The 21,040-nt window shown below is 42.4% G+C and overlaps 1 protein-coding gene across 1 annotated transcript in view; it reads left to right on the forward strand.

Moving 5' to 3' along the window:
• Positions 1 to 21,040, forward strand: part of LOC110172376 (A disintegrin and metalloproteinase with thrombospondin motifs 7) — a 197,634-nt gene that overhangs the window by 147,340 nt on the left and 29,254 nt on the right. The window contains exons 19-23 of the mRNA XM_055154811.1: positions 2,599 to 3,924; positions 5,471 to 5,623; positions 6,280 to 6,453; positions 11,610 to 11,756; positions 18,950 to 19,112. Coding sequence (XP_055010786.1) covers positions 2,599 to 3,924; positions 5,471 to 5,623; positions 6,280 to 6,453; positions 11,610 to 11,756; positions 18,950 to 19,112 — 1,963 coding nt within the window. The remainder of the gene's footprint in view (positions 1 to 2,598; positions 3,925 to 5,470; positions 5,624 to 6,279; positions 6,454 to 11,609; positions 11,757 to 18,949; positions 19,113 to 21,040) is intronic.

The raw sequence follows: 21,040 nt of genomic DNA on the forward strand, positions 1-21,040 counted from the left end.
TGAGTGACGTAGGCATGTGGGCTGAGCAGTGGACACTGTTGGGCAAGTGACTTTAAACTGTAATGTGTTATTTATGACTAGTAATTTGTTACATTACAATATTACTGTATTTAAAATGTAAGACATTACATTACTATTGCAACACTTTTAAGTTACTCTCACCAAAAGAACTGCTGAACCAGGACTAAACCAGGTCTAAATCAGGACTAAACCAGAACTAAACCGAGGACTGAACCAGGACTAAACCAGGTCTAAACCAGGACTAAACCAGAGCTGAACCAGGACTAAACCAGGACTGAACCAGGACTAAACCAGGACTAAACCAGAACTAAACCAGAGCTGAACCAGGACTAAACCAGGACTGAACCAGGACTAAACCAGGTCTAAACCAGGTCTAAACCAGGACTAAACCAGGACTGAACCAGGTCTAAACCAGGACTAAACCAAAACTGAACCAGAGCTGAACCAGGACTAAACCAGGATTGAACCAGGACTAAACCACGTCTAAACGAGGTCTACACCAGGACTAAACCAGAACCAGACTGAACCAGGACCAAACCAGGACTAATCTTGGACTAGAACCTGGAATCTAGGACCGCCCCTGAGAGAACCCCAAGCCCGCAGAACAAAGTGTCTGTAAGGCGCAATCAGGCGTCAGCTGTGGTTAGCCCCGTGGAGCGTGGAGTTCTTTGACCTGTGGTCACCTGACAGTCTACACGGCCGCGTCTCCGCTTTTCATCGCTGCTGATGTCGCGAATTTGTATGAAGAAAAACCCACCACTTCAATCCAGGTTAAAAAAGCATTGTAACGCGTGTTACTCACATTTGTACAGAGTAAAAAAATTTTTTTTTTTTTTCACGCAGTAATGCCTTATATTACTGCATTACAGCAAAGAGCAATGCATTACAGTAATTTGTTACTTTTATAAAGTTTACCCCAACACTGGCATTGGATATGATCGTACTTAAATCCAAATCCACTTTATTTCTATAGGACATTTTACAAACAAAGCAGTTTCCAAAGTGCTGCACAGAGATCATAAAATGAAAACAACAAAAAGGTAAATTGCAAAAAATTTTGTCATAACCAGTCCTAACACAGTAAAACCAATAAAATCATAAAATAGCAGTAAATAAGTAAAATAGATCAAATAAAATAAATAAAAAACACAGAGGAGCACACAACTCACATGGTGTTTAAAGCCAGAGAATAAAAGTGGGTTTTAAGACAAGACGTGAAGTACTGTTACCGTATTTTCCGCACTATTAGTTGCTCTGGATTATAAGACGCACTGTCATTAAATGGTCTATTTTCAAACTTTTTTCACAAATAAACTGCCCCGGACTTTAAAGGAAACCCAACAGTGTGATGGGTGAGTGGTTTTGTTTGTTTGTTCGTTCACGGTGACTCTGGGCTTTGTTCAGTTGTGGCGTGTAGGGAGGGTGCTGTCTGGGACCAACTGGATTGTCGGCGTGTTCACAGTGACTCAGTTGTTCAGTTGTGTCTAGAAGTGGCACATTGCACTCGCTTTTTCGGTTCGTTCCTCCGTTCCGTTCCTCCGTTCCGTTCCTCGTCGGCGTGGAGTGATGAGTGTGTCTGTGGGTGTGTGTGTTTGTGTGTTCTGTGGGTGGTGCAGCTTTGTAGTTTACTGAAGTCGTGCTGGGACACCTGAGTGGATTCGTGTATAGGTGCTCTGGATTGTGGGGCGCGCAGTTGTTTTTTGATGGGCTTAGAGGCTTAAGAGCGCCCCCTATAGCCTGGAAAATATGATAATTGAAAGAAGGGTTCATCTAAAGCCCTCTCTAGCCAAATATGCATGGATGACATATAAAACCTCTTCAAGAATGTTTTTGTAACATGGTAGAAAGCTCTCCAAAAAGTTGATTTTGTATAACAGCTCCAGTGTTGGGAAGGTGACTTTTAAAATGTATTCTCCTACAGATTACAGATTACATACACCAAAATGTAGTTTGTAACGGAATCCATGAAGTTACTTAAGGTGAATAACATAATCTGAATACTTTGGATTACTTGATTTTCTGTTGAGAAGCAAAGACGAGGAAATCTTCACATAAGATGTTTTGTCTGATAAAAGAAAATAAAAAAAAAAACAGACTTTACTGAACCGTATTAAAAATATTATTGATAGAAGAGGAGGAGACACGTTAAATCCTGTTAAACCTGGTTTTAGTCCTGGTTTAGTCCTGGTTTAGTTCTGGTTTAGACCTGGTTTTAGACCTGTTTTAGACCTGGTTTAGATCTAGTTTAGATCTAGTTTAAACCTGGTTTAGTCCTGGTTTTAGTTCTGGTTTAGACCTGAATTAAAGAAAAAAAAAAGGGATATAGCCCAAAATGTGAAAACAGGAAAATCCCGCTGTGTAATAATAAAGTAACTGTAATCCAATTACCACTCACTGAAACAGTAACTGTAACTGAATACAGTTACTCATAATTTGTACTCTGATTATGTAACTCCGGTACATGTAATCTGTTACTCCCCAATGCTGAACAGCTCCTCTTAAATGAACATGAACGTGCAGGTGTGGGTCTTGCAGGTCTTGACTAACCCTGGCTGCTGCTGTGTGTGTTTCCTGCAGTGTTCTGTGAGCTGCGGCAGTGGCACACGCTGGAGAAACGTAACCTGCTCCAGAGACACAGGCGCCGACTGCGACCTCCAGAAGAGACCCCCCTCGCTGGGCACCTGCCACCCCCGCGACTGCCCCCCTCCGCAGGACAACTTCGACTGGTCCGGGAGCGGCTGGTCCAGCAAAGACATCCTCAACGAAATCAACTCCATCCCAGATATCAAACCGCCCCCAAAGTCCGCCACCACCAAAGCGCAGCCCAAACCCCACCCGGACGTGAATGACATCATCGAGGGTGACTTCCACTACCACAATAACATAGAAAGCACTCATGTCTCTCAGGAAAAACGCGTAAAAGTGGACGATTTTTACTACGATTACAACTTCATCAACTTTCACGAAGACTTAGCCAATGACAATGATGTTGAAAGTGACGGAAAATACTCAGGGAATGAAGACTTAGCTCCGAAACCAGAAAGCGTGGAGATGACAAGTCCTCCTACGTTTGCTCCTTCAACACCTACAAACTCCATTCATAAAGATACAGAGCAGAGCACAGACTCTGACAGTGCCAAAGTCAACATCATCGCCTCAACAAAAAATTCTATTGAGAAAACGGTGAACAATATGGACGACTTTCTGGCTGAAGATTATCTCCTGCCAGTTTCCACCACCCGCTCGCCTCCATTGTCCACAACAAATGACCCACTGGCAAGAAAAGGTGAAGACATAAGCGATGCAAAGTCAACAAAGAAGAGGTTACAAGACTCAGAAATGAATGGTCTGGATGAGGAAGGAAGCTACGAAGACATAAGTACAACGCCAGGGCAATATGTGACTTCTTCACCTGGAGTCACAATAACTGCCAACGTTGCGCAAGAAGCTACAAGTTCTCTACAAGTACTCGAAGTTTCTGAGTCCCAAACTGTAGAAACTGTAGAAAACACATTATCGCCAATTGAATCTCTATCGGTAACGAAACTGAATGAAGAAAATTCAGAAAATCTTGGTGCAACCCCTTCTTCTGAAACAGCAACTGGAAAGGAACTACCTCTCGGAAAGCAACCTACGACGCTTCAGCCACGTTCTACTACAACTGGAAGCTATTCTGAGGATTCTGTCGATTATGAATACGCTGAAATTCCTTACATCTCAACAGCAACAACCGGGAAGGCGTATCCTGGCATTTCGCAGCAGTATCCCACGGCGACGGCAGCTCCGGTTGTAACAGAGCCTGAACAGAGAGAATATGCAACACCTGCTACTTGGCTTTTATCGCTCTTCCCGTCCAAGGCGCCGCGAGCTAATGCCCACTGGGTCACCGGAAACTGGAGTGCGGTGAGTGTTTATGTAGCTATCACACTGCAGGTTGACATCATTTTATAACCCAAAGTGAAGTTTTAAACTGCCTATATTACTCAGTATTCAAGATTTTGTCTCTGAAAGGGAAACAAGCTAAACTAATTCTATCCTGATATAAAAGCGAAGCAGACACCAGTGTGGCCAGCAGAGAGAGTACGGAGTTGTGTTGTTATAAGGAAAAGGCTCCATATGGATAACACTTGGAACACTTTTCTAGACATGGCCTAAAACTTTCCATGGAAGGTTAGAATGGGACCATGAAATATCTTGAAATGCAATTTATTTTGAAGACAAAACTAAATCTAGAAGTAAACCTGGACTCAGAGGCAAAAGTAGACAGCTGCCTAGGGCCTCCAAACCTAGAGGGGCCCCCAACCAATTGCCGTCAGTGCCACTAATGGCCAAGGCCTCGGAGCAATTAGATTTTTTCTCTCAATATGACATTAAATTAGAGTGTTTTACTTTTAAACAATAATCATAAGGTAACACTTTATAATAACTACACCTTATTTAGCATTAATAAAGCATGAACAAAGACTTAATTAATAATGATTCATGCTTAGTAACTACTTAATTACTACCTGAATTAGCACTTAACTTGCACTTAATTCGTCTGTGCTGTAAATAGTTACTCAATACTTCTTAATTACTCATGAACTAACCATTTTCATGTTTACAAATGTATATTTAAATACACATTTGAGCATTTATTAATGATTAGTAAGCTATGAGAGAATGATTTACTAATAATGCAATGCAATGATCATTCATGCAGCTGTTATCTGTTAGTTAAGTCTTTCTGAGAGCTTTTCTAAAGTGAAGACTAATTATGCTTTATTAAACATTTGTTAAGGTTGGTCAAATTCCAGAGAAACAATAATGCATTATTAGTAAATCATTCTTTCATGGTTTACTAATTATTAATAAATGCTCAAATGTGTACTTAAATATACATTTACAAATGCACACACAAATGGTTAGTTCATGAGTAATTAAGTAAGAAATACTTATGAGTAACTATTTACAGCACAGGTGAATTAAGTGCAAGTTCAGTGCTAATTCAGGTAGTAATAATTAAGTAGTTACTAAGCATGAATCATTATTAATTAAGTCTTTGTTCATGTTTTATTAAGGCTAAATAAGGTGTAGTTATTATAAAGTGTTACCATCATAATCATATGTAATGTATTTGTATGTAAGCAAAAAATAAAACTACTTTCAGTTCTGGTTATCTAGTAGGCGACCTGACTAATAAATAAATAATAATAATACATTTTTCTTAACACGGGAGGCCTCAAATAATATACAAAAAGTGTGGTATGCCCTGCCTCACAGGAACTGAACACAATCTGAGCTGTACCACTGGAGCAATGCAGTAAAGAAACTCAAGTACTTCAAAATAATATAGTATTTAACATATGCATAACTTTAAGAATATCTCTGTGTGTTTATGTGTGTGTGCTTGTGTGTGTGTGTGCGTGTGTGTGTCTGTGCATGTGTGCGTGTGTGTGTGTGTGTCCAGTGCTCGACCAGTTGTGGCCTGGGGGCAGTGTGGAGGTCCCTGAGCTGCAGCACAGGCTCGGAGGTCGACTGTGACCCCGCCAAGAGGCCCGCCCCTGCCCAGAGGTGCTACCTGAGGCCCTGCTCCACCTGGAACCTCGGACCCTGGACCAAGGTAAACTACTTCAATTTAATATCACAAATAAACAGGCTAGCTCTTAAAAATGGGATCTACTACTTTTCTTAGCTTTTTTATTGAAATTATTTAAAATAAAAATGTATTTATTTATTTATTTATTTATTTAGAGACAGTGACAGCGCACAGGACAGATGAGTTGTACCAGGTTGTAGCACCAGTGTTAATTTCCACCTGTTCTTTTCATTGTTATTACAATGTCCTTCAAATGATTAAACAGAAACTCCAGTACTCTTCAAAGCTATTTATCTGAAAGACTAAAGTGTTGTTCAAGTCTCAAAGGACATATAGAAACTAAACACCCAACATTGTTATTTAAGACATGAGGAAATCCAGGCACTCCAGTGAAGTAAAAGTCACACGAGGAGGAGTTTTCTTGTGCCTGGAGCGCCTGAATTTCGATGTGTCTAAAGATTTGATCCTTTTTCCAAAAGCGCCCTCTACCTGTTCTCACTGACTGGAACACCTCCAGCAAACAGTCACAGTTTTGTTTTGTTTTTTTAAACTATTATTGTTATGTTTGTATCAAACAGGAATTGCTGTCCTTAATTGGATATAGTATTAGCATATCCCTCTGAGCGTGTCCTCTGTGTGTGTGTGTGTGTGTGTGCGCGTGTGCGTGTGTGTGTGTTCAGTGCTCGCGGGCCTGTGGAGGAGGAGTGAGGATGAGAGATGTGCAGTGTTTTGACATGAGAGACGCTCGGCCCCTGCGACCCTTCCACTGCAGAGCCACGTCCGTGCGGCCCCCATCTCTGGCCCCCTGTAACCTGCAGCCCTGCCTGGACTGGTACACGTCGTCCTGGGGACAGGTGAGGAGCAAAGACACTCCAAAGCAGCAGCAGCAGCAGCAGCTCTGAGGGCGTATGAGGTCATCATGTCTCTCTCTCAGTGTGAACAGAAGCAATTAACCCTAACAACCCATAATCAATATCCTGTCTGCATGAGGTTTCAATGTCACTTGGTGGTTTCCACCTCTCCACTCTCTTTTTAAAGTAGTTACCATTTCTATTACAATGTTGTCTCCAGGAGGCAACTGACTCAAAGGCCAACCAAGTCAAATCATCAGTCAGGGTGTTTTTAATGGAGACGTCCACAGCCAGTGGTCTGTGAGTAAAGCATGAGCGTTAGAGCAGAGTTCACACTTTCACTGAATAAATGTGACTGTTTTTTAAAATTGTACTGACTTAATATCAGGTTTGTTCATATTATTTACAATAATATTTTAAAAACCTAGTACGCAACATTTAAAAAAAATCTCTACTGTAAAAAAAAAAAAAATCTCCACAGTATGGCACAAACCCATGGACTCATACAAGTGACGTGTAACCTCTAGAAAGTCTTTTTATCTCAATTAGAACAAAATATAATTAATTGAAAATTGTGATCAATCGTGATCAATTAAAATGAGAAAACAAAATCTTTATGCATATATTTTTACACACAGCCCTAATTGGAGCTGCACAGTTTCTATCCACATGCAGAGGTGTGACACTCAGATACAGGCTACAATAAACCCACGGATTTCAGGACATGTTTGTAAAGATCTAAACTACAGCTTAATCATGTATTTAATATATTGTTTCTTTACAAAATGGACAAAAACCTGTGATACTTTCTGGTTGCATTAAAAGATGAAAACGCTTTAGGCCAGTGGACATTCTGCCCATGCAGAGGGAGGAGGGAGGGGTCTGTGTCAGGGCATGTTTAAAAGATCACAAGGCCAGAGGAGGATGAGAAGGTCAGCAGGTCAGCAGGTCTGATCTGATGGGACAACATTTACTAAACTAGTGTTTCACTTTCTACTTTGGGTTTCTTGGAATAACTTTTCATACATGGTCCAAAGTTATTCCTTACTTGCCTAAGCCTGGACTCAGACTGCACACGGTGCAGCTCCAGTGGCTGTGAGGAGTTTGTGTAGTTCAGTGTGTGGAGGAGCTCAGGGCACATGTGCAGTCTGGTGGTGCTGGTGGAGCTGCTGCAGAGTTCTGGATTCATTCAGTTGGGTTGTATTGTTGGACAATGGAGTCACCACAGAATGTGCCTTCACAAATGGTGTGAACACATGTCTCTGTGCTGCCTTCAAAGACTCGGACACAACAGCACAGCAGAGCTCTGGTCGTTTGTGAATGCCACAATAATCAGACCAACCCCACACTGAGCTGCAGCTGAACTGGGCACAGTCAGAGCTCGGGGTTATGCATTCAAAATTATTAAATTTAAAATTTATGAGCAGTTTATGAGCAGAGTTTTGTCATTACTGTAAAGTTAACAACAACTAGCATGCAAGTGTACTTCTCATTATTAGACTATAAAATGCTTTATAATCAGATGTCTGTCATGAGTGAGAGGGGATATTCCATCAAAGGCACATCACAAGTCCAGGCTTATCCTGAAATCCTGAGCTAAAACTATTATATCTTTGTCTCCAGTTTAAGCCTCAAGTCAGGCCTGAGGTTTAAGACGACCTTTGTGCGAACTCCACTGACTTTGAGAAGGCCAGGTCATTGAAAATGGTCTGAAAAGAACAATCGGTTCTTATGTTTTTTTATGATCTGACTAAATAAAAGTGAGGCCAGAGTGTGCGTGGAGAATAGCTTTATTTTTAACACATAAATCTTTAACAACAGCAAGGAGAACAAAGAGAAAGACTCCTCCACCTGCTGCTCAAATGTGCTCACTTTTCACAGTTTTACCAGAACCAGTCGTGACAATGGTCAGGCCTCCTGTGAAAACTCAGAACCTCCGAATCACTAGCAGCGACTCATGACTGGTGCAGGAGCTGGGGTTTAGGGAGAGAACATTCAGATTAGACACTTTAGTTTAAACAGACTGGATTTCAGCTTGGAAACTTGATTTGACCTTGTTTGTTACCTTGTTTGTGAGGACACAGAGAAGTGTGTTATGAAAAGTAATCAGTGTTTTGAAAGATTTCCATTAACAACACACAGAGGTCAGTAGTGATGTGTTCATGTGTCATACAGGATGTGTCCTGACAGAGTTTTATCCAAGGATACAAGGAACAGCCCAGAGTCATGTGAGGTCTGATCGATACATCTGTGTGACCTTCTGTTGCTGTCGCTCCTTTCATAGCAGATGCGGGGGGGGGGTGTCTGTGTGTGTCTGTGTGTGTGTGCGTGTGCGTGTCTGAGTCTCTTCAGTCAGACTCTGATATGTGGCATCAGGAAACACTATGGGAACAGTCAGTTCTCAGGACTGGACAGATTTTTTGACTAAACCACTCCATGTCCATGTCCTGCACCTCCATGTCCATGTCCTGCACCTCCATGTCCATGTCCTGCACCTCCATGTCCTTGTCCTGCACCTCCATGTCCATGTCGTGTTCCTCCATGTCTTTGCACCTCCATGTCCATGTCCATTTTCTGCACCTCCATGTCCATGTCCTTCGCCTCCATGTCCATGTCCTGCACTTCCATGTCCTTGTCCTGCACCTCCATGTTCATGTCCTGCACCTCCATTTCCATGTTCTGCACCTCCATGTCCATGTCCTGCACCTCCATGTCCATGTCTTTGCACCTCCATGTCCATGTCCTTGCACCTCTATGTCCATGTCCTTCACCTCCATGTCCATGTCCTTGCACCTGTATGTCCATCTCCTGCACCTCCATGTCCATTTCGTGCTCCTCCATGTCTTTGCACCTCCATGTCCATGTCCTTGCACCTCTATGTCCATGTCCTGCACCTCCATGTCCATGTTCTGCACCTTCATGTCCATGTCCTTGCACCTCTATGTCCATGTCCTGCACCTCCATGTCCATGTCCATTTTCTGCACCTCCATGTCCATGTCCTGCACCTCCATGTCCATGTCCTTCACCTCCATGTCCATGTCCTGCACTTCCATGTCCTTGTCCTGCACCTCCATGTCCATGTCATGCTCCTCCATGTCTTTGCACCTCCATGTCCATGTCCTTGCACCTTTATGTCCATGTCCTGCACCTCCATGTCCATGTTCTGCACCTTCATGTCCATGTCCTTGCACCTCTTTGTCCATGTCCTGCACCTCCATTTCCATGTCCTGCACCTCCATGTCCATGTCGTGCTCCTCCATGTCTTTGCACCTCCATGTCCATGTCCTTGTACCTCTATGTCCATGTCCTGCACCTCCATGTCCATGTTCTGCACCTTCATGTCCATGTCCATTTTCTGCACCTCCATGTCCATGTCCTGCACCTCCATGTCCATGTCCTGCACCTCCATGTCCATGTCATGCTCCTCCATGTCTTTGCACCTCCAGGTCCATGTCCTGCACCTCCATGTCCATGTTCTGCACCTCCATGTCTTTGCACCTCCATGTCCATGTCTTTGCACCTCCATGTCCGTGTCCTTGCACCTCCATGTCCATGTCTTTGCACCTCCATGTCCATGTCCTTGCACCTCTATGTCCATGTCCTGCACCTCCATGTCCATGTTCTGCACCTCCATGTCCATGTTCTGCACCTCCATGTCCATGTTCTGCACCTTCATGTCCATGTCCATGTCCTTCACCTCCATGTCCATGTTCTGCACTTTCATGTTCATGTCCTGCACCTCCATGTCCATGTCCTTCACCTCCATGCCCATGTTCTGCACCTTCATGTTCATGTCCTGCACCTCCATGTCCATGTTCTGCACCTTCATGTTCATGTCCTGCACCTCCATGTCCATGTTCTGCATCTTCATGTCCATGTCTTTGCACCTCCATGTCCATATCCTTGCAACTCCATGTCCATGCCAATGTGCTGCACCTCCATGTCCATGTCCATGTCCTTCACCTCCATGTCCTATACCTCCATGTCCATGTCCTGCACCTCCATGCCCATGTCCTGCAGCTCCATGTCAGGAGTTGATGCAGGACTGACCAGGATTCAGTGCAGCACATTTCTTCTTCCTGTGTCTATTGAAAATACATTGTAATTAAAGTGTGTTTATCTACATGCTTAGTTTTATGCAAGGACCTGATTTTTTTCCATGTATTTGAACAAATGTGTCTTGCCCAGAACAGCTCTTAAGGTCAGAAGAAGTGTGTTGTGTACTGTCTGGATCTAATTACAATTTTCTTGTCTGATAATCAGGAAGTTGTGTTAGTTGTTATCTAGAATGCTCGGAATGTAGTTCTCTTTTTCACATTTTTCATTGTTGTTTGTATCTTGTGTGTTGTATGTAACATGTGTGTTGTATGTAACGTGTGTGTGTTGTATGTAACATGTGTGTTGTATGTAACACGTGTGTTGTATGTAACACGTGTGTTGTATGTAATGTGTGTGTTGTATGTAACATGTGTGTTGTAAGTAACACGTGTGTTGTATGTAACGTGTGTGTTGTATGTAACATGTGTGTTGTAAGTAACACGTGTGTTGTATGTAACGTGTGTGTTGTATGTAACATGTGTGTTGTAATGTAACACGTGTGTTGTATGTAACATGTGTGTGTTGTATGTAAACGTGTGTGTTGTATGTAACATGTGTGTTGTATGTAACACGTGTGTTGTATGTAACATGTGTGTTGTATGTAACATGTGTGTTGTATGTAACACATGTGTAGTATGTAACATGTGTGTTGTATGTAACACGTGTGTTGTATGTAACATGTGTGTTGTATGTAACATGCTGTGTTGTATGTAACATGTGTGTTGTAAATGTAACATGTGTGTTGTATGTAACATGTGTGTTGTATGTAACATGTGTGTTGTATGTAACATGTGTGTTGTATGTAACATGTGTTGTATGTAACATGTGTGTATGTACATGTTGTAACATTGTGTGTATGTAACACGTGTGTTGTATGTAACATGTGTTGTATGTAACATGTGTGTTGTATGTAACTGTGTAACATGTGTGTTGTAAGTAACATGTTTGTTGTATGTAACATGTGTGTTGTCTAGAACATGTGTGTTGTATGTAACATGTGTGTGTTGTATGTAACATGTCTGCTGTATGTAACATGTGTGTTGTATGTGTTGTGTTGCAGTGCTCAGAGGTGTGCGGTGGTGGGCAGCAGCAGAGGATGGTGACGTGTCCAGAGGAGGACCAGTGTGACCCAGACCATGAGCCAGAGCACATCCAGAGGTGTAACAATCAGCCGTGTGCACAGTGGCTCACGGGCTCCTGGGGGCAGGTACAGTACACTGCGAACATTTTATTAGAATGAAAAAGAATTTCACTTCCAGAGGCTGAGCAGGCAGGGCACTTGTGATTTTCATAATAAAATAATATGGGGTCATTTAATATAAAAAAGTGTGAACTAAAAATTAAATAAAGGTGCAGGCCTTTTAATATCAGAAGAATTACTGTTATAAAGTTCTACTTGATTTTTACTTTAAACCAAACCAAAAATAGCATCAGATTTTGTATAATTTGCTCTTCTTCTTGTTTGTCTCTTATTTCAAAATTCAAATCATGTGTTTAGCTGCACACTCATCATACACATGTATTCTCATGTACAATGAAGAACGGCTCCACAGAGAGTCCAGTTTCACTGATAAAGGCTTTAATGATTTATTTATGAAAGTGAGTAAACACCTAAACTCCCCAAAACCACATATAGTGTATGAAGTAGAGCTGCTGAAGTGGGCAGGACCTGGAGGAGTAAAGAGGAGAGTGAGGGAGGTGCATCCTGGTGTATCACAAACACATGGCTGTAATCAGAGCAATCCTGTGTGATGTCACCAACTACTGGACATTTCCAAGCAGAGCCCCTGCAACCCCTCGACGCAAAACAGGGTGGCACGGGACATATTTTGAAAGCTCACTGCGAGCACAGGTGGGAGCGGGACTACACAACACAGGAGTGGGCTGGAGGGATGAAAAACTATAGTCCCGCAAACTAAATATGAGAGTAAAATATACAAATGATGAATGTAAACACATCACCTATCATTTGTGCTGGATATTTTATTTGGCATTAATAAAAACATTTTAAGCAGCAGACCATCCCCTGTCCCGTACGCTACGCGGACAGTCCCCACGTCCCGTACGTTGCACAGACAGTCCCCACGTCCCTTACGGTGAACAGACAGTCCCCACGTCCTGTACGCCGCACAGAGAGTCCCCACGTCCCTTACACCACGTCCCGTACGCCATGCGTCCCGTACGCCGCGCGGAGAGTCCCCCCGTCCCGTACACCGCGCGGAGAGTCCCCACGTCCCATACGGCATGTGGAAAGTTCCCCTGTCCCATACACTGTCCCCCCCCGTCCCCGTCTCGTACGCCACGTAGACCGTCCTCCCTGTCTTGTACGCCGCACGGGCAGTCCCTCCTCCCATACACGAGCTGCGCCACTAAACCAGAAATAAACCAGGACTAATCCAGGTCTAAAACCAGGACTAAAACAGGACTAAAACAGGACTAAAACAGGATTTAGTCAGGACTTAACCATCCCACCGCACCGCCCACCGCGCCTCCTTCCATACTCAGCCTAGTTTCTTTCACTTCTCCGTGATTGATAGACTTTAAGAGGGCAAATGTTCCCATCCTGCGGGACTTGCAGGCGGGAGCGGGACAAAATATTGCAGATGTGGGCGGAAGCAGAACTGAAAATTGCAATTCTTTGCGGGAGCGGGACTGAAAATTCTGTCCCACGCAGACCTCTATTTCCAAGGCCACTGAAAGCAGCACGGGCTTGGAGGAGTTGTTTTTTAATTATTTTAGTTTTATTTTTTTATTTTAATAATGAAAATAAAACATAATGATCTGTGGGACTGTCATGTTAGTTTGGTGACATAAGTGCACTCTTGCTTGTTCTGTGGACGTGACTCATTTCCTGTGACTTGATGAAGACCTCTGATAGAAGCTCAGACAGGCCTCAGGGGACACTCCAGACATTAGAGGCTCTGTGTGTTTTCTGTGTGGCTCCTGTATGGAGAAGGCCTGGAATAGTAACACTCAAGACTTGTCCTGCTGATTGATTAAAGGGGGGTGTTATAATTTTTTAGCTCTCTACCATGTTTACATTGTTAGATAGATAGATAGATAGATAGATAGATAGATAGATAGATAGATAGATAGATAGATAGATAGATAGATAGATAGATAGATAGATAGATAGATATGCTTTATTGTCTGTCTTCTTTGACAATGCACAACGTTCATCATAAAGACATACAAAGATACATTTAAAAAACACATCACAATAAAAAAAAAAAAAAAAAAAACAGTGCCAGCGCTTGCCTGATGGTAACAGTGTGAAGGAGTGGGTGAGAGGAGGATGAGAGGAGGAGGTATGGAGGAGGTGAGAGGTGAGGAGGAGGAGAGGAGGAGGTATGGAGCGGGTGAGTAGAGGAGGAGAGGAGGAGGTATGGAGCACGTGAGAGGAGGATGAGCAGAGGATGAGAGGAGGAGGTATGAAGTGCCCTCAGTGATGTGAGTGTTTTTTCTCCTCACTGAGTGACTGTAGAGTTCTGACAGAGGGTTTAGATTCTGTTCGTGATTCTGCCTGATTTATGACACAGAAGAGTTTGGATTTGTGTTTTACTGTCAAGAACTGGCACCAGAATGTGAGACTGAAGGTCATGATGATGATGATGATGATGATGATGATGATGATGATGGTCTCTATAAGTGATATGTCAACATGCTGCTTAAAGCGCAAGGCAGTGTCAGTTTCAGGGTATCTAAAGAACTGCACCTGCTCCACCTGCTGACCCTGTGGTGAGACGCTGAACCAAAACAGGTGCGAACTGTCCTCTAGGCACAGTACAGTTCCTTTGTCTTGGAAATGTTCAAATAGCTAACACCTGGAGCAGAGCGTCCACCTCCTGCTGGTACTGGAGCTTCAGTGTTCACCACATGATCCATCAGGACCATGTCTGCATATTTCAGCAGTTTCATCTCTGCCCTGCTGTGCTCGATGTTATTGGTGTATATAGAAAAGAGCAGGGGAGACAGAACACAGCCCTGTGGGTGCCCTGTTTTTAAAACCAGTGTGCTGGATTTAATACCATTTATGAATCTTGAGAGCAGAGAGGCAGTGCAGCAGTGTGTCCATGTGTACAGTGTTGAAAGCAGACCAAGAATCCATGAATAAAATAAAACCTGGTGTATGGTCAGCCAGAGTCCATCTGCTTAGTGACAGAGTTCAGAAGAGTTAGGCTCACATCCTCAACCCCTGGCTTTATCATATAGACAACCTGGAGCAGATCCAGTTTGTTCTGTAACATCCATGTCAGTTGACAACTCACACTTCTCTCTCCACACATTTGCACAGGATAAATGACTGAAGACAGATGTCAGGGTCACTGGGCTGTAGTCTTTTGGATCAGTAGCGTGTGTGTTTTCAGGGATTAGAATCAGTGTGGATTCTTTCCTCAGGTCAGGGACATAGCTGCTGTTGAGGAGCAGCTGGAACAGTTTGGAGAAAACCCCACCTAACTCCTCAACAATCCTCATCCAGAACACGCCTGAAGAGGTTTTAGATGTCATCCATGCATGTTTGAGTAATCTAGCAATCTCTCTTGGGCCCTATTCAAATCCTCCTTACAGTTAGCTGTAAAATTCGGTGGAAAGCTCCACCCAGAAGCCTACATCACTCATGCTCCCACACCACAAAAAAAAAACAACTACACGAACCTGATGTGATGTGCAGTAGTGTCATTAGTGGGATATACGCTGTTTTTGTTGTGATAGACCTCTAAATTCACACACTCACACATTCACACATGTTTAACACACAAATCCTGCACCTTCTCAAATAGAAACCACCTTGTGATGTCATCACTAATACAGGAAGTGCTCCACTGTGTTTCCATACAACTCCGTGCACCTTCACTAGAATCATTTGGATAATTTCATGCCTGGAATTGGTGATATTTACTGAACAGAAGGTTAAAAAAGGAGCTATCAATTCAAAAACTATCACTACATGACATCAGAAGGTGGAACAGAGCATTTTGAGCTGCGGAGATGTAGACAGAGTAATAAACCAGGATTACTCTAACGTGTATGAATGAAAAAAAACACAACTCCAGGTCTGTTTCTGAGGAGGGAACAACATTCTAACATGACTTAAAGTACCAAAAAATAGCAAATCTTCATCTAACTCATCACTTTCTTCTCCTTTCTGCTGTTGCCCCATATAAACCTTTATTATCTAAATAAATTCACAAAATGACAAAATGACTACAGTCCTATAAAATTGAGGTCATCACTGATTCCCTGTACTGAGCGCACACAAACACACTGCTGTATTTCACATCTCCAGAGCACGTTTGCAATTCAAAGGTGCATCTGAACATACACAGCTCCTCACATCCATGTCCCAGATTAGAACTCCTATTCTTTTCCCAAACATCCCGTAATAAGGCGTGTTGAGCTCCGCATGGGTCCAGCGTGGATAGAGGGGATAGAAAAAGCTCTTCTTTCTGATACGACCTCTCTGTGATACTAATCCTCCAACTCATCTGGAGCTGCATATAGTTCTGTATATAGGCCCTGTGGATAGGCCCCCTGCTGGACACACCCACAAGCACATGGGGCTGGAGCGTGACATCTGACCGTCACCATAAATGTACCTTTCTGTCTTTTACCTGGTTCCTGCTGTAAAACTGAATCACTTTTATTTCACTTTTTAAATCCTCACACTCTATGTATTTGGACCTCTGCTATTGTTTAATTATCCTAGCACGAGTACTTAAAGAGGAAGTGTTTTATTTCTTTGGGGTATTAACTTCGAACACATAATACAGGGTGTCCCAAAAAAATTGACATAATTTTAAAAGCTTGACTGAAAGGATAAGATCATGGATGCAAAAAAATGGATACGACATGAGTTTCCTCCGCAGGGTGGCTGGGCGCTCCCTTAGACGTAAAGTGAGGAGCTCAGTCACACGGGAGGAGCTCAGAGTAGAGCCGCTGCTCCTCCATGTCGAGAGGATCAGCAGAAGGAAGGGCATCTATTCTGATGCCTCCCTGGCACCTCTGGGCATGTCCCACTGGAAGGAGGCCCCAGGAAAGACCCAGGACACCCTGTAGGAACGATGTCTCTGGACTGGCCTGGGAACACCTCAGAGGAGCTGGAGGAAGTGTCCGGGGTGTAGGAAGTCTGGGAGTCCCTGCTTAGACTGCTGCCCCTGCAACCCGGCCCCGGATAAGTGGAAGAAAATGGTTGGATGGATTTTAAAAGAAATTATCTTGAACTATTAAAAAAACTATTAAAGTCCAGCTCAATGAAACTGACCAGTTTAGGTGTTGAACATCAGAGGTTTTTCTGTGGGAGTGAACGGCACAACCTGAAAACATAACAAAAATAAAACATTAAACATAAAGTCTTGATCTGTTTCTATATATTCTAGGAAAATCTGAGGTTTGAGGTTATTGGCCTGTAAATCTTTTTGGGACACCTTGTAAATTTAGAGCACCATTGTATAAACAGTGCATAAACATGTTTTATTAAGTTTCAGTTTCGTATTAAATTTTCTGAGTTCCCCATCCCTTTACTTCCTGCGCTAAGTCACTCCCCCTTCAGAACGCTCACAACACAATCAATGTACATCCCGCTAATGAAACTACAGCACATCGCATCAGAAGTATAAAGCATATAAAGTTGTAGTGTACAATTTTGTATCATGTTTTTGTATAATTATGGAAAGTGTGGTGTGGGAGCCTGGGTGACGTAGACTTGTGGGCGGAGCCTTGTACAGAATGTTACAGCTAATCATAAGGAGGATTTGAATAGGGCCCAAGAGAGATTGCTGGATTACTGAAACATGCATGGATGACATCTGAAACCTCTTCAGGCGTGTTTTTGATGAGGGAACAATGTCATAACATGGTAGAAATCCTTAATATGACCTCTTTAAACAAAAGTTCTATGTATTGAATTAGAATAGTCACACGTTCCTGACAGGACATAGCAAACAGCTTTCAAAAAATGTTATTGCAGCATTGGTGGTGTGAAGCTGTTGAAAGAGCTTAGAGCAGTACTTGTGTTGGTTATTGGCATAGCAGTAAATAAACTGTTGTAAAGCACTAAACCAAACAGATGAAGTGGATGTGAAGTGATGCTGTTGTGGTTGTGACAGAATCTCACTGAGAAGGAACAAAAGTGCTGCACAAAAAGCTCTATTCTGTATTTATTTATCTATTTATTTATCAGTTATAAAAATGTGGGAGAGGGTTTGGCATTAGAAGAACTTTTTACTTCAGCCTAAACTCTTTCAGTCATGATCCATGGGGTTGTAGTCTATGTTTTGTTTTGTTGTGTAGTGCTGCAAAATGACTACTACTAAACTACTATTACCATATTTTTCATACTATAAGACACTCTGGAGTCTAAGTCGCATCTCCCAAAAAATGCGTAATGAAGAAAAAGAAAAAAGTTGCTCTGGACTATAAGTTGCACTTTTTTGGAGAAATATATTTTATAAAATCAAAGACCAGGAACGGACATTTCCTGTTGAAAGTCAAGTTGTAGTAAAAACAATAGAAGAGAGAACAACAGACTGTTAACGTCACATATGAACAGTTCTTCAGATAAACTATAACATAAACAACAGAACAGAACAAGTTTAACAAACTCTCCATCTCACTCCAAATCACTAAATCCATTCAATTCTTCATCCTCGATGTCACTTCTGAACAACTCGGCCTCGACCTCCGGAGGTAAACAGAGCGCCGCTTCCTCTTCTGTGAAACTGTCGTCAGACTCAGCATCAGTTCCAGTTAGAATTATTCGGGTCTTTCTGAATCCTGACAGGATGGTTTACAGTGTCACTGAAGTCCAGGCTTTGTCCATCCATCCAGTGACTTCAGGAGAGTTTCATGGTGCATCCTCCCGGTGTCACAAGTTTCTCTCTCACGCCAAACTTTCTTTTTTGTTGTTCGATTATCGTTTTCAGCTTCAGATTTCACGACTTGCAGTTTGTAATCTGCAAAATCTGATTTTCTTTTTGGGGGCATTTGTGTTCAGTCTTCTCAGTCGTCTTTATAAGTTTGTTTAAATGTTACATTTTCAGTGGTGCAGAAGTAATGATGCAATCGACTGACATGATACAGACAGGACAGAGGCTCTTTCTGCAGGAGACATGTGCAGTAGAGTGAAGTATGAACAGGAGCAGCAGATACTCACACACAAGACTAGAGCCTGTCCACGCTTCACTCTCAACAGTTTAATATATAAGTCGCACTGGAGAATAAGTCACAGAACCAACCAACCATGAAAAAAGTGACACTTATAGTAAGAAAAATACAGTACTATTAAAATTATAAACACTAACGTTGTAGTCATTGTAGTGCTGCAAATGGCCAAATAAAAACACTCCGAAAAAGCCTGTTGCCAGTGCTGCTGTGTGATGCGTGTGTCCTTGCCTCTGACAGTGCTCTGCCTCGTGTGGGGGAGGCCTGCAGCTTCGCCTCATCAAATGTGTGGACACGAGAGAAGAGCCGGCGCAGGAGCTGGAACCGTCTCACTGCAACCAGGAGCCCCAGCCCGACAGCACCAGGAAGTGTGAGCTGCAGGAGTGCAAGAGCGCCCCCACTGGTCAGTACAACACACACATGTAGGATTTGTTCAGTTTACCAGGGGTGGTGAGAGGCTCTATTCACACTTACGTCACAAACCAGGAAACATGCAATGACAACTTCTGGTGTAGTTCCCGACTCTGGGCTCGGTCTGGTTAGAATAGTTGATGAGCCAAACATAACAGAACCCTGTAATGACGTGGAGATGAAAAAAACTGGGACATTTTCTAATTTATCCTAGATTTTGTCAGACTTACTACCACAAACAGAGCCCGCCGGAAGTTGTCATTGCATGTTTTGAAACGTCTTCTTGGTTTGTTTGTAGAAATTGCTATAAGACTGTGCACGTATGAGAAAAATGATATTGTGAGATTTTTTTCCTCACATTTTTATGTTCAGCTTGGGGCTATAAGGCTAAAAATGTTTAATCAGAGACTACTGGAACAATGTAAAAAAGAAAATTGAAAGTATTTGTAAGGAAAAACTAAATTTAGATTTACAGCTATGTATACTGAGTATTATACCAAAAACTAGGTCTCCAAAAAACAGGAAAAAAATTAGGAAAATGCTTTACTCATAACATAAAATCTTACCAGTCTTACCAGCTATTTACTGCTTTTTATAAAGAAATACAGTTCATATGATGCAGAACACAATATTTTCTGTTTCTCATGTTGCCCCATAGCAAAAATAATTGCCCATCCCTGGTCTTAAGTGACAAAAACTTTATGTGACAATATGAAATGATTTGAACATTTGCGTTTCTGGCAGATTTTTGGGTCTGTCCTTTGACAATACCCAACTTGGTGCATTTGTCCACCCACTACAACTACTTACTACAATAGATGCAGATGTCCATAGTACTCAAATAAGGCTATAGAAGTGCAGGGTCTCCAGACGTTCACAGGCTCTTTGTGGACTGGACAGTGGAGTGTGACCTCCTGAAGCTCCTCATTCAGAGCTCAGTGTCATTATGCAGACGTTTTGCTGTTCCTTTGTCCTCTCCACACCTGTCAGTCAAAGGCCAGAGTCTCACGTGTACTGTGAAGTACTGCCCACGTGCACCAGCCCATCCTCCCTGTTCAAGGACAAATACTATGCAAAGTTTACTTTTTTGAGCTTTTAACCAAGTCAGAATATTGCTCTCTCCTCCGAAACATTTGCTTCTTTTTTTTTTCTGACAAGCATTGCGATTGTGAGGAGATTTGCGGTGTATGTTTGAACTTGCTTGTACAGATCGTACAGGCTTAGCAGATTTTGTGTTTGTGGAGTAAATTATGGTGCTTCAAAGACTGCATCCTTTGCGGTTTAATAAGTGTGTCCATTAAAAGTGTGATTTCGATTAGACTGCAGTTAATCTAGCAGCCGTACTTGGAGTTGTAGTCAGCTTCATTCACCCTGGTTTCAGCAATCCTTTGTCTCAGAGAATTTTCCCAGGATTGTTGCATCACTGGTAGACACCTTGTGCAGTTTTCATAAATCATAGATTGCATGATTGCATTTTTGCCGTCATTTTTACCTCCTAACGTCAGCATGTAAGGGCATGTTTGTGATTTGCGTAGGTTCGTAATTCTCACTGCTGCCAATAGATGAAGCCCTACAAATTTCAGCATGGGGAGCGTGCAAGATGGAAAATGTTTGGTTCTATACATTGTCATGTCAAGTTGTAAAACATGATGCCAAAGCAAAGGAAAGCTACTAAAGAACACGTTTAAAACCAACTACAATACAGATGTTGCAGAATATTTGTTCTTTAGAGGTTCTTTATGAAGTCTTCACTGACTTTCCAAGGTGTAAATAACCTCAGTTATTTATACTGTTTAGCATATGTATAAATAACAAGACAACAAGAGATATCTTCATAGTGCTGTGCAGTTTTAATAGTGATTCTGTCGTTTCTAATGGTCAGTGAACAGTTTGGATCCTTTTAACAGAGAGGCCAGTCCT

Source organism: Boleophthalmus pectinirostris, unplaced genomic scaffold (assembly GCF_026225935.1).
Source record: "Boleophthalmus pectinirostris isolate CB_2022bp ecotype Guang Dong unplaced genomic scaffold, ASM2622593v1 HiC_scaffold_19, whole genome shotgun sequence".
Lineage (NCBI taxonomy): Eukaryota > Metazoa > Chordata > Actinopteri > Gobiiformes > Gobiidae > Boleophthalmus > Boleophthalmus pectinirostris.